General features: G+C 29.2%; 1 protein-coding gene and 1 non-coding gene across 2 annotated transcripts; one reads left to right on the top strand and one right to left on the bottom strand.

Annotated features, from left to right (window-relative positions):
* The first annotated feature begins 4,466 nt into the window (after positions 1 to 4,466).
* On the top strand, positions 4,467 to 7,552 carry LOC102585453 (probable purine permease 5). The gene is made up of 2 exons (XM_006343581.2): positions 4,467 to 4,768; positions 6,138 to 7,552. The coding sequence occupies exons 1-2, from the start codon at positions 4,738 to 4,740 to the stop codon at positions 7,214 to 7,216; spliced, it is 1,110 nt and encodes a 369-aa protein (XP_006343643.1). The 5' UTR covers positions 4,467 to 4,737; the 3' UTR covers positions 7,217 to 7,552.
* Positions 7,553 to 8,006: 454 nt separating this feature from the next.
* TRNAE-CUC (transfer RNA glutamic acid (anticodon CUC)) lies at positions 8,007 to 8,079 on the bottom strand. The gene has a single exon. It is a non-coding gene; the product is annotated as a tRNA-Glu (tRNA).
* Positions 8,080 to 15,051: the final 6,972 nt, after the last annotated feature.

Raw genomic sequence — 15,051 nt, 5'->3', positions numbered from 1 at the left:
TATGTCCACGTGGGCAAATATATATGTTTAAAATACGGTATTAAATAGTCTAGGGAGGTAATAGGTCCTTATGAAAGTTTAGTATCGCAACAACAAATCCGACCAAAGTTGGAGTATTTTTCAGACCCTTATCCCTAAAACTAAAGAACAAATATTCAATATTATTGTCATTCTTAGTGTTGAATTGATTTTCTTTTTGCATTAGTATTAATTTGATTTTGATTTAAGCTTTATTATAATTACCAACATATGTGGACTATAATCTTTATTGGCCCATTCATAATTCTAAGTTTCAAACTTGAAATAATATATTAAATATTAAAAACTATGGAAAAGTATAAGAAATATTTAAAAATTATATCAAAGTAAATATTTTTATGTATAAAATAAAATTTTAAAATTATATATATAAATTCGGGTTGGTTTGGTCTCGGGTTGGTTTTTTTTAGTTAAAACCAAACCAACCCAAATATAGTCGGGTTTTTTTTTTCAAAACCAAACCAAGTCAAACCAAACCACTAGTCGGGTTTTTTTTCCGGGTTGACTCGGTTTGCGGTTTGGTTCGGTTCTCGGTTCGGTTTTGTACACCCCTACTGTTTACTCTCATTTCTTTCTGATGCTTTTGTTGGGATTTTTATTAGTCATTTATTAATTTTCCATTTTACTTCTGATTCACATTGTTAAATTTTCTTCCTATTTTAGCAAAATAACATTTGTCAGGAGTCATAATGAATTAATTAGTTTTACATTGACAATTAATCTATCATAATTCTTCTTATTTTTTAATTCTAAATCAAGATTGACCATATGAATAAGTTCACATGGACAAAGTTATGAATAAATTTTCTAAAAAGTTTACTCTATAGGTGATTTAGTATAACTCGAATCATTTTTTTATTTGATGATTTTGTTATATCTCTCACTATTTTAAATAATTATTTAATTTGAGAGCTAGTTGTTTATAACTATTGTTATTTCAATTTGACACCGATAAAACTAAAACTTTATAATATATGAATAAATGTGGTAAAATTAGCTTTTTAAAATATAATTTATTTGAATCGTCTAAGTTTAGTTTGGTCATTAATTCACTCGTGACTCATGTCTTAATTCATTTTATTTCAGTCAAATCCATTCTCAGCTCAAAATTAGATTAATATGTAGCCTAAATTGATTCATGCAAAATATTACCAAATAGTTTCAAAAAAATTATATTTTTTAAATTTGATTTTTTTTTATATATAGCAATAATAAAGGAAAGTTAATTTTATTAGATATTAAAAAAAGTATAAAATAATTAAAGTTTGGTACGAATTGGACGGATAAGGGTTATGATCCACCTTTTAATTTATTTAAGGCTAACTTATTTCAACTCAAGTAATTTTTGATCTAGTCAACTACCCACTTATTTAATAAATCAATTTATTTTATCTCGTTTAAATTCAGCTTAACTTGCTTATTTGATAGCTAAAAATGCAATGGTCATTCTTACTCATTTCACTTGTACGGTGTTTTGAACTCTTGGAATATTATTCTTTTCACAATTAGGGGCGGAGTTAGAAATTGAGATACAAATTCGATTTAACTCAGTAGTTTTAATTTTAGTCTCGATCAATTCTTGCCATCACGCTCTGGCTTTAGCATCTGCCGAGCACATCTAAGCGAAAAATAGAAAAAAAGTGTCTCGATTTGACATGATCTTCGAAAGAAGTAAAAGAGCCAAAGAGCATCCTCGAATCCTGATCAAGCCTCTGAAGCTGGAATATTGCGGAACTGACAAGTCTATTAGAAAGTCGAATTAGCCACTTTTAAACGAATTTTCAAGTGGATGAAATCGATCGAGTGGTCTCAGTTGAAAATGGGATGAATTTCTTCATAGTTCTAGGTTATTGTATGACCAACCAAATAAACCAACCTCGATTTAATCCTAACATTTGTTTACTAGAATATATATAAATAATTTTAATTTTTCAACAAAAGAGATTTCGATTACCATCACTAGTTGAAATTATGACCTACTCGAAGTTTTTTGAAGTAAAATATTTCCCTTTTCGTCACGTTAAAAACACGTTTTAAAAAGCATCTTTATGATGTAAATCAAAAGGTTTGAAATAATAAAATATCATTAAATTAAAGCCATTTGGTAGTAAAGAAAAATAAAGTCATAATTCTTCTAGCACTTGAAGTTAAAAAAAAAAAAAAACCAAACGCAAAACACGTTTATTTTTTAGGTCAAAATTTACTGTTATTTTTCATAACAACCAAATAAATATATATAAATTAAATTGAAGGTTTGAAATAATAAGATATTATTAGTACGGAAGAGTAAGTGAAACAATGCTCTAAGTATTATTTATTAATCTTTTATTCTAATTCATATTCTCCACAACCTTTTATCTACGATCATGTCCTCGTTCATCAAAATAACTAGAATATCAGTTGTTCACAATTTTATTTTATAGTTAATGTATATCTTTTATTTATTAATTAGCAATTGTAATTATTTTCAACCGAATAAAAAGATTTTATTTGATTCCCAATGCCACCAACCAATTAAATGAGTAATTTGTGGACCATAAAACACAGCACTATAATATGCTGTCTGATTTCTCATCTCACGAATCTCGAAAATGGGTAGACCCGGATTTTCTTTGACCCGGTCCGATTATTTCAGGCTGAAGTTTGGGTTGAATTCAGATCGTAGGTATGAAGGTCAAGAATTAAGAAAGAGAGTTAGTACGTTTTAATATTGTCCACTTTTAGTAGTATAATTTGGATATCACTCAATTTTTCTTACTCTTGATGTGTTTTTGAGCTATGTTGTTATCTCTTTTTTCTTTTCTTTTTTCTGTATCAGTTACATTTCTTTTAATTAGAGGGTTTATTAAAAATAATATTTCTATCTCATAAAGATAAATGTAAGGTTTATCTACATCTTACCCTTACAAATCCAAACTACACTTATAAGTTATAACACTGGAGTCTGGATATGTTGTTGTTTTTTTCGTGCATCGATTGCATTTCTTTTGAGCTTAGTATCTATCGAAAATAATATCTCTATCGTACAAAGATAATGATAAAGTCTGGCTACTTACTACCTTTTCTAAACTTTATTTATATAATTATACTGAGTATGTTATTGTCGTTGTCAGTTCTTTGAAAATTTGAATTCAAGTTTTGATTCGTAGCACTTGTTTCTTTTTTCTTTTTTTTTGGTATGTGTGTGTGTTGGATGACACTACTGTTATGTCTTGCTGAATTTTTTTATTGTTGGCAGGTAAGATTTGATTGCTTAAAGAATAATAATTTACTTATTAAATTAATAATCAGTCCCCCTTGACAAATGACAGGCATATGAGTATAATATTCTTTGATTTGCTTAGGTTGGAGAATAAAGTAGGTGACCAACATGGTTTGTGATGCATTGGTGGGAGTGCTTCATTTTTAATCAGAGGTTTCAGGTTCGAGTCCGAATAGGCCCTATAGAGTGCGATTCAAATTCAGTTGGAGCTTCAATGTGGACTCTGGACATGAAGTGGGAAACCATAAAAAAAAAAGAGTAGGTGTGTGGGCGGATTGAAATATTTTTTTTTTTAAAATTGATGCGGGAAAGATTAGTTGTGAATTTAAACTAAAAAGAAAAATTATTTTCTTGAATTTACCTAAATTTTTTTTTGATAAAACCTCCGTTCGACAAAAGAATAGTCTAAACTTCAAAGTAGTATGAAAAAAAAATGAAAATCAAGAAGTCATGATAATACACAAGTAGAAAATATGACAAATCATTCTGAACAATAATTATAATAAAATAATATGATAATCCAACTATAAGAAATAATATATAGTAAATGAACTCAAAGAACAAAAAACTACATGAGTAATGCTATGACTACTAGTATGAAAGGGTAAGTGAGAAAACATTCGACTACCTATAAACTTTTTATTCTAATTTGTGTCCTCCACAACCTTCTATCTACAATCATATCCTCGTCCATCAAAATAATAGTCATGAAATGTATATCTCTAGTATATCAATTGGAATTTACAATTTTTTATTTTAATTTATATATAATTAATGTATACTTTTTGTATATTGAGATATAATCATTTTAGCTTAATACATAGACAACTCCTTAAAGTTTTCTTAATATTTCATTTGGAAACTCGAATTAAATCATGTTTCAATTGAACACTCCTCCAAATAAAGTATTTAATTAAACATTTTTAGTTCAAATTTCGAAAAAACTTTTGCACACATTTCTCATTCATCTATCTATATATCTCTCCTTTAGTTATACACATCTGGAATTTTACTATTTATTGAAGCGAAATACAAATGCATATAATTAAAAAAGAACACATATTTTATGTAATTAAGCTAACTATTTAATAGACGTGAAAACACACAAGAAAGGATCAAAAGTTGAAATAGACTTAATTCAAGTGTCTAAATAAATTATCCCCAACTTTCACTATGTATTAAAAGCCAATTATTGAAATCTTTCATCTAATCATTGAAATCTTGGTTTTTGATTTGTGGACCATAGAACACAGTACCACAATTTGCTGTCTGATTTAGATACCATAAATTTTTCTCAATCTCTGCTTCTATGGTTGTAAAATCTCAAGAACCCCAGTTCAAAATTGAGCAGACCCGGAATTTTCTTTGACCCGACCGGATTAGTTCTGGTATCTCCACTCTCAACTTCCTTCACTGTCCCCTGAATTCTTGGGTTCATGCAGCAACCATTGCTTATTTCAGTTCCAGGTCAGTATAATATGTGTATGATGGCTCGAAAAAGTAAACAGTGAATCTGACCGACTAATTATGTGAAAACCCTTTTAAAATAATCTGAACTTTTTTCAGGTTTTGTGCTTTGTGGGTATGTTAGATTTGTCAAGATAATTGTTTTTATTCCATGGTTCTTGAAATTGTGAATTAAAGTTTTGAGTTTTAGCACTTGGGTGTTTTTTTCTTGTGTGTTGAATGACTGTACTTGTGTTGTGTCTTGTTGAAATTTTCAGCTTTTGTGCTTTGTGGGTATTCTTGTTTTTGTAAATCCTTCCATGGTTCTTGAAAATTGTGAATTCAAGTTTTGATTTTTAGCACTTGGGTGTTTTTTCTTGTGTGTTGAATGATAGTACTTGTATAGTGTATAACGACAATAACAACATATTCGGTGAAATCTCACTAGTGAGGAGGTACACAGGCTTTATCACTACCTCGTGGAGGTAGAGAGGTTGTGGTACTGAATTGATTGCTTGAAGAATAAGAATTTACTTATGAAATAATCAGAGCCTTGCCCCCCTTTGACAAATGACATGACTAGAGGGAAAGATTCAGGGGCACTTTCTAAATGGAGAGTAAAATTGAGTTCGGGATTCTAGTCCTTTTAAGTTACCGGTCTTAAAATGAATGGTTTGTGTATCAAGGGTTTGAACCAAAGTTATTTGTTTCAACCAAAACACATAAGCTCTACTCTAGCTCTGCCCACGAGGATAGGTGTCTAATACCCCAAGAGCATATATTGAGTTTCACATTTTGGCGGTAGTTAGGCAGCTGAAGCGTTTAGTTTTAGCTTGAGATTGCTATAATTATCTTCTCCGTATTTAGTCAAGTCCTTAATTTTTAAGTTGTTATTCATTTGCATATCCTCACTTTACGGAGATTATTTGTGTAAATTGCGATTTATGCATAGATCATAAGGTAGTTATGTACCCAAAAAGCTAAGGAAGTTCACAAGTAGGTACTGCAAGGTTCAAGCCTGTTTGCTACAACCTTTTATCAAGCATTTTCTGATTGTATAGTTGCTTTACTTACTCCATGTTTCTGTTACTCTTTTATATTGAATGCTACTAATGAGTCATTGCTTCTTCTCTCTCGTTTTTTAAAAATTGCTTTTACTTGAGACGAGGGTCTATCAGAAACAACCTCTCTATCTCCCAAGGTAGAGGCTAGGTTGCGTACACAGTACACACTACCCTCCCTAGACTCCACTTGTGGGATCATGCTGAATATGCTGCTGTTGTTGTTGTTGCTACTTATGAGTCATTCTTTGATTCATTTCTCTGATCAAATACTCTGTCATGTTGTTTTTGAAAATTGACATTTATCTATGATGACTGGCTTTTTGTAGAGGAAATAATGGATGAAGTGCCGCCATCAAAGTCACTATGGCAATATATCTCGGCCTATTGGACGATGCTTTGTGAAATGTATTACAACAAGCCGATTTCACATTGGATTCTTCTGTTTCTAAGTAGCATGGGGATGCTTGTTCCGTTCCCTGCTTCTAGCCTCTTGTCCCGTTTATATTTTGCAAATGGTGGGAAGAGCAAGTGGATAATATCATGGGTTTCAGTTGCAGGATGGCCTATGGTCGCAATAGTCCTAATTCCCTCATACTTCTTTCTTAAAGTGTTCCCGACGCCACTTGACTTAAAACTAACTTTATCTTATGTTGTATTGGGATTCTTGAGTGCTGCTGACAACCTCATGTACGCATATGCTTATGCCTACCTGCCAGCATCAACCGCTGCTCTTTTAGCCTCGAGTTCACTGGTGTTCTCTGCATTATTCGGATATGTTCTTGTGAAAAACACTATGAATCTATCAATTATAAATTCTATCGTGATCATTACTGCTGCCATGACGATCATTGCTCTTGATTCAAATTCAGACAGGTATGGATATATCACCGACCGTCAGTACATAATTGGTTTTGTGTGGGATATACTGGGATCTGCACTCCATGGTCTTATTTTCGCCTTGTCAGAGCTAGTTTTTGTGAAATTACTCGGTAAAAGGTCTTTCCTTGTTGTTCTTGAGCAGCAACTCATGGTTTCCCTCTTTGCCTTTATATTCACAACAATCGGACTTGTTATGAGTAACGGTTTCCATGGGATGAAATCTGAGGCAAGTACATTCAAGGGTGGGGAAAACGCGTATTACTCAGTTATCATTTGGGGGATTATCACTTTCCAGTTGGGAGTGTTGGGAGCCACCGCGGTTGTGTTCCTCTCATCCACTGTCTTGGCTGGTGTCCTTAACGCTGTAAGAGTACCGATTACTAGCATTGCAGCTGTGATATTGTTGCATGATCCTATGAGTGGTTTCAAGATCCTGTCTTTGATTATTACATTCTGGGGATTTGGCTCTTATATTTACGGTAGCTATAGTCCCGCGAAAAATGAAGCCCCCAGAACTATTTCTTAGTTTTCGTGCTTTCCTCCATTGATAAAGGATTGAAGATCACAAAAAATTATGTATATATACTAGCTAATTCTGTTGAAATGAAGTTGAAACCCATATTGCTCAGACTCTTCCCAAGTGTTGTGGAGAGGCATGTCGGATCCTCCAAAAAGTAGTATATTTTTTGAGGATCTGACATAGGTGCGGTAACATTTTTAGGTTGAAACTATGTACATGTAGAAGGTAGCAAAGAAATTAAACTTTCCTGCCATTTCACTATTTTCTATTTATAGACATGCAACATATATATCAAGATGTTTGATCAAAATCAATAATATATATCAAGATGTCTTATTTATACATCGTTTCTTAGTACTTGTCATTTTACAAAATCAATATTAAATGATATTATTCTTCCTATTTTACTGTTGAGAGTTATTAGTCTTGAAAGTGTGAATTTGATCAACATAGGAAAAATAAATAATTCATTTATGTTCATTGATCAATTTAATTAATCTAAATAAATTAATTCATGTTCATTTATTGAAAAATTGACTATATAAGGGTACAATGATAAACTTTCCTCGTTTTTTTAAGGGGCGTGAAACCTAAAATTGTGACAACTAAATAGGAAAACGACCGTGAAATTGAAAATTTTGACAACTAAATAGGAACGGAGGTGTACTTTCTTATCTTCCCTATCTTTTCAAATTGTTTTCAAACATGAAAGTATGACTTTTTTTTGGAACATGCTAAAAAGAAAAGTATGACACATAAAAGGGACGGGAAAAATTATTATTAAATGAAAAAAAAATTCCGTTGCCGGGACTTGAACCCGGGTCTCTCGGGTGAGAGCCGAGTATCCTAACCAACTAGACTACAACGGATTTGTTATAATGTAATTCACGTATGCGAATTTATAATTAATTCAATTAGAAAAAAAAGTAATTAAGGATTTTAGACACACGTTGCTAAGTATAGAAAACCATAGTTGAATCCGATTAAATATAATTCAAGTCTATCGAAATTTGGAAACAACCTTTTTATCTCACAAGTCGGAAGATAGTATATATACAATGTAATTTGTTAAAAATAAAATTTTTTAACATTGTATATACAATGTAATTATTTAGGTGATCTGATCTCCCCTTCACCAAATCCGAGGTTAATCGATGGAATTTTACTTACCAAGTTTGACACGATCGATGACAATAGGTGTATATATATGATCTGACCAATTCACTTATATAAAAAGTTTATCATATCTTTCTTCTTATACATATATGTAGGATTATCTTCTTTTCGCGTTTATTTCATCAACTTTTTCCACCTTAACCACAAAACAAGACCCACCCCTACCTGTAGAATTGCACTGAATAATATTGTACATATTTAGAGTCGCGATCATGTCTTTATTCAACGTTTTTATGTACATCTAAAATTCTAAGTTATATACATCGATAGCGTAACTTTTTATATACTATTAATTAGGTTAGTTTTACATGTGGTAGCTAGTAAGGTGACTTATAAAATAGCAAATCTCATTTTTTGTTGAGGATTATAGCTTGTGATCAACTAATTGTTGCCAATGATATACAAGGCTTATATATGCATAAAGAAATATTATTAAGGCACACGTTATGATTTTATTACAAACGGAACTTAGATCAACCTTAAGAAAAAGAGAAAAAATTGTAAGTACTCCTATTTAACGTTCATCGATTATTAATGTTAAAATGTAAAATTCATACGAAAAATTATTCAGAATTCAGAACTGACTAGCCACATTGTAACTAAGATTATTGCCTGCATTAAAATATATATATAAAAAAATGTAAGTGATTATCAATTTAAATATATATAGGGTTCGAGTCCTAGATTATCATTGGTGGAGTCAGAATTTTCAGTAAAGAATTTGAAAATATAAAGAAGCAAACATACAAAATCGATAAATAGATTTATTGAGAAATGGATATTAATTTAGTTTCAAGATCTATGAACAAGAGAGATCTCTAAATATCCATTCGAGAAAATATCGGTCTATTATATATACATACGTAAAAATAATAGTTTTGACTTTATATATATATTATAATTTTTATAAAAAGGAGTTCATTCAACCCGAAGGATATATATCCTAGTTCTGCCCATCTCTAGATATGAGCGTTATTTTCCCCTTTAAGACCTTAATACTTATATCAAGACACATGAACAAAAAATCGGAAAAAAAACACTAATTTTATCTTGTAAAATACAAGGCAACATGAATTAGTATTACACAAAATTTCATAGCTAAACAGTAAAATTTGTCAGTAATTTTATCTAGTGATATATTATCATGATATTAAGTTAGTAACGAGCAATTTAACAATGAATCCTACCCAATTATAGTTTTAAATGTATAATGAAAAATGAAATTTTCCTAATCATACTTACCTTCATGAGCAAGAAAGATGTCAAAAATAAGGAAAGTGAAGAAAATAAAGTTCTTAGAAATGGCCATCTTTTTCTCAAATAATGTTGAGTTTTTTTGTGGAAATTATTTTGATGTGTGTTGAATAAAAAACATTTTCCATTGATATTTATAGTGGTTGAAATCATTTTTCCTTTTTGGATTATAGAATTTTTATTCCTAATCTGTTTTTTTATTAAATAATTTACTTATTCAAGTAAACAAAAACTGGCACAATGAGTCAAAGACATGTTTATTTTTAGATGTTCTTTTAAAAAAATAGCTTTTCAGAAAAATATTTTTGAAAATAATAATAATCTGTGGTTAACTTAATCATTTGAAAAGTATTTTTAATAATCACATTGTGTTTAACTAATTTTCTTAAAACATAACTTACTTATTCAATCGAACAAATAGGTACAATGAATCAACGACCTGTTTATTTTTAGATTTTAAAAAAAAAATAACTTTTAAGAAAAGTATTTTTGGAAAAAATAATAATTTGCGGTTGACTTAATCATTTGAAAAGTATTTTTAATAATCATGCTGTGTTTAACTAATTTTCTTAAAAAAGTTTTGAGAGATAAATAACAAAAAAAGACAAATATTAATGCACTTTTAATATTAAAATTATTTTATTGAGAGAAATTATTTTAAATATCTATTATAAATTTTTGGTTAATTTTTTTTATTAAATTAAAATACACATATTAAAATTTTCAATCAATAATAACATAGATAAATAAGAAAATAAATTAAATATTGATATGATATTAACATAGTGATTATCAAGCAAAATAAACTTAAAAATTATTCCACAAATTAAATCATTACATATGAAAAATTCAACACAAAAAATATATAAGGGATATATTGGTAAATCTATATATATATGGCTGAGATATTTTGGTCTTGAAAAAAATAATATTCTGTTTTTTTTCTTAAGAAGCATAAAGTTTTTAGTTTTTCCGACTGCAGAAAGAATTGCTTCTATTTCTATTTAAAAATAATTTTACTTATTAGCTAAATACCTTAATAATTCAAAAAAGTATTTTTTTTCTTCAAAATAAATGTTTTTAACCTCTCAATGACAATGTCAAATATGCTCTTAATAAGATATCATTTGAATAATCATTTTTTAATCTCTTTACGATCCTCTAATGTAACTGAGTAAATATTAGAATAGGTGCTTTCTGTTATGTTTCCATATATCTAAATAAGATTTAATTGTTTTTTCATAGTAATGGAAGCACATCACGTTTGACACAATTATGTTTCATAGTTTAATTGTTTTCTCACTCTCTTTAGATTAGAGAATATAAATGTTCCAAATAGATAATGATGGTTTCCCATAGGAATTTATATATAATGTTGTAAATTTGAGGCAATTTTTTTTTTTTGTAACTTTATAGATATAACACATAGTTTAGTAACTTTTAGTTTTACAAAAAAAGGTTTATGACTTTATTGATGCGTAACTACAATTTAGTGCCTCAATTTGTGGCAAATCAATTATAGGGGAATGTGTGGGGAGACCAAGGGTGAAACTAACCCTAAATGAGAATTCAGGTTAATTTAATCATATCAAAATTTATTATCGAGGGCTGCGATGGAGTGGTAACTGATAAGTGCTACATACTTAACCAAAAGTTTCAAATTCGATATTGTGGGATATACAATCACTTTTATTAGAAAGTGTTTTGTCCTCAACTTTAATTTCTAATGTGAATCTGATTTTATTTGAATATGCAATTGCCTTTGATAGGGAGCAACTTTTAAATGGTGGTATAACTTTTTGAGGTGTAATTTCTATTACTTTTCTTATATTAGTGTCTCGTGTAGTTTTTTCTATTGCATATTTTTAGAATTTAATAGGACTTTCTTTGTGTTTATAATTAATTATTTTTTTTTCATTATTTTCATCAAATATATCAGTAACATATCATCATTCCATTTCTTGATTATTATAGTCAACTAATTTGTGCCAATGGAGTTATATATTGATGTATAAATCTTAAATATTCATATAAAAATATAATTAAGGCACAAGTTACAATTTTATTAATGTTGAAATGCAAAAACATCATAATAAAGAGACTCGTACGATATTATCCAAAATTTAAAACTGACAAAAAATATCATAAAGAGATTCATACGAAATTGTCCAGAACCATATATAACATTGATAAAATGAAATATTCATGTTTTATTATGGAAATAATATTGTAATAATTTCATATATGAAGCATATTTTAGATGTTTAAAATTAATTAATCGCGAGGAGGATAAGGTGGACATTTATGTCTACATGTTTCATAATTATCAAAACAATTATAAGTTGTCCAACAACACCAATCTCCTGCTTTTATTGGGCTCTTCAAACACCATCCAGGAGCCATAAGTATCCCATCTTCATTAATTACTTCTTCACCTGCATTAAAATATAAGATAATAATTATATAAAAAAAAAAGATTATTAAGATGAGAGATTACAAAAAAAAAACAAGTCAACCTAATTAAATCTGAATTAATTTTAATTTTATCTATTACTAAAGATTATGATAGGATGGATAAGAATCATTCATTCTCAGTAAGGTGTTTCAGGTTCGACCCTTAGGTTATTAACAACGGAGACAGTGATTAAAGATACAAAAAAATAAATGTATGAAGAAGCCTATTAGAAAACTCTACGCCTATTATATATAATAATAATTTTGATCTTGTATATATAGTGTAAGTACCCTAGATCCGTTCGTGCCTGGATTTGAAAAAAATCCCAATAGACAGCGGTTTCCCCTCTAATGGGACTCATACATAACGTAGTCCGTAGATCTGAATTAGTCAAAGTCTTGATACCAATATCAAACTCCAACTAAAAAAATCAAAAAATAATAATTTTATCTTGTAAAGTAGAAGAGAAATATAAAGTAAAATGAAGAATAAATATTTAGAATCATACTTACATTCATAAGAAGGGAAGGTGATAAAAACAAGCAAGGTGAAGAAAATCAAGTGCTTAGTGATAGCCATTATTTTCTCAAAGAATTTTGAGTTTTTAGTGAAATTTACTTTGGATTGGTTGAATATAGAACACAATTTCTATTGATATTTATAGTGGAAAATCATTTCCCCTTTTGGAATAAAGTTCAATTTTTTTCTTAAACTGATTATTTTTTAATATAATTGTATTTTGACACTATGACTATATTGTTTGACTAATAAAACATATTGACTTTGACTAAATCTTTTCTCAATCTCTATTTATAATTATGTTTGTCCGTATATGGTATATTTAGAATAAGATGCATCTGTGATGGTGATTCATCTCATTAATTGTAATTAAATACTTATAAATATTATAACATTATAAATTTTAAGTGGTATTGATTAAACTAATTTAAAACTTATAATTTAAAATAAGTTATATACATTTGTGTGGTAGTAAACTATTTATCTAAAATAAGTTGTATAGATGTATTTGTACGATAGTAAATTATCTCATTCAGTGTACTACAAATACTATTTACATTGTAAATTCTAAATAATGTTAATTAAAAAAATTATATATATTTGTGCGATAATAAATCATCGTTCTTTTCTGATGATTTGGTGTGAGGCCTAGAACTGTGAAATAAGTTATCAGGAAATAACTCCTAATGAAATAACTGCTAATTTTACTTAATCCACTATCCTAGAATAATATTAATATTGGATACCGAGGAAAAAATTGAATAGAAAATTTAGTTTTATATTGTAAAGTAGAAAGCAAATATAAAGTAAATAAAATGAAGAATAAATATTTAAAACCATATACTTAATACATTCATAAGAGGAAAAGATGACAAAAACAAGCAAAGTGGAGAAAATCAAGTGCTTAGTAATGGCAATCATTTTCTCAAAGTTATTTTGAGTTTTTTGTGAAAATTATTTTGGTGTGATTAAATAGAACACATTTTACATTGATATTTATAGTGGTTGAAATCATTTTTCCTTTTTGGATTAAGATCTTTTTTTATTAAATAACTTACATATTCAAATAAATATAACAATAACCTTTTACAAATTCAATTTCAGGAAATCTTAATTAGATAATATTGTTTGACTAAATCTTTTCTCACAAACTTCAGGAGTATATTTGATTTTTGTCATAAAATTTAAAGGTACATTTAATCATTCTCACATGATCTTTTTCCTTTTTTGCATTTTTTCAATCCTTAAAATAAATAAATTTGTACCACCGCCCAAGAACATAATCATAGAGAAAAATAAATCAAAATGGAGATACTGATACCCGTTAATCGTAAGCATACAACATTAAACAAAGCGCTTCTTTCAAATACTGAATTCATCAAAACAGTATAATACATAATACAATACGATAATGAAACGATATGCAACAACCATGCACATCCAAACAAGGTGTAGTTAATAACTTTTTTGAATCAATTAAGCCAAATGATGTCTCATGACTTTTTGACAATCATAGGTACAAATACAAGTTTGAGATTCTCCACCAAACATCTTGCATTGTGCCTCAGGGTGTCCTTGACTATAGAATCTTGTGCATGTCTCTTGGCAATATGTTACATTCCATCTTGAGTCACATGGACCAAGACCAACTGAACATCTCTCAACTAATTTTGTCTTCTCACCCATGATCTCCATAGGACCCAAGTTGTTATTCTCTTTGACACCTACAAAAGGGGCCAGAAATTGATAGAAATAGTCGATAGATGTATAATATACATATAAAAAAGAGTTACATTCATTTTGTTTACTATCAAATATTATAATGGAGCGGATATAATCTCTTTAATTATTCTCAATTAAACGTTACATGTTTGAATTCTGAGTTATCAGTAATAGAGTTAGAATTTTTACTTAAAGAGATTCAGAATATAATACAAAGAACCCAAGAAGATTCAATATCGATGGAAATATAAAGTAAAAATGTCACGACCCAAAAATGGACGTGATGGCACTCGTCTTAACCCACCAAGACAAGTCAGCCTAAAACTCAACCATTATAATAAAATGCGGAAAATTTTATAATAAACTCAAATATAGCCCAAAATCTGGTTGTCACGTGTACAAGCCTCTAAAGTATTACAATTGAATCAAAAGAAAAATACAAGTCTCATATGACATTGTTTCTAGAGTAGAACAAGATCATAAACAGGAGTAAGAAGGATCGCTGAGAAGACAAACAACTACCTCACAATTCTCCCAGAAGCCTCGAAAAAGAAGAGAATAACAAGTACCACAAAAATCCAGGCTCGTATCCTACAAAAATTTGTAGAAGCAAGGGGTGAGTACCAAACCACACGGTACTCAGCAAGTAAACCTCTAAACACGAGCTAAGAGGATAGAATACAAGTACTCCTTACACCCCAACCGAACCTTCACA

This window comes from Solanum tuberosum, unplaced genomic scaffold, assembly GCF_000226075.1.
Source record: "Solanum tuberosum cultivar DM 1-3 516 R44 unplaced genomic scaffold, SolTub_3.0 scf00047, whole genome shotgun sequence".
NCBI lineage: Eukaryota > Viridiplantae > Streptophyta > Magnoliopsida > Solanales > Solanaceae > Solanum > Solanum tuberosum.
This window is presented reverse-complemented; position numbering and strand designations above follow the sequence as displayed.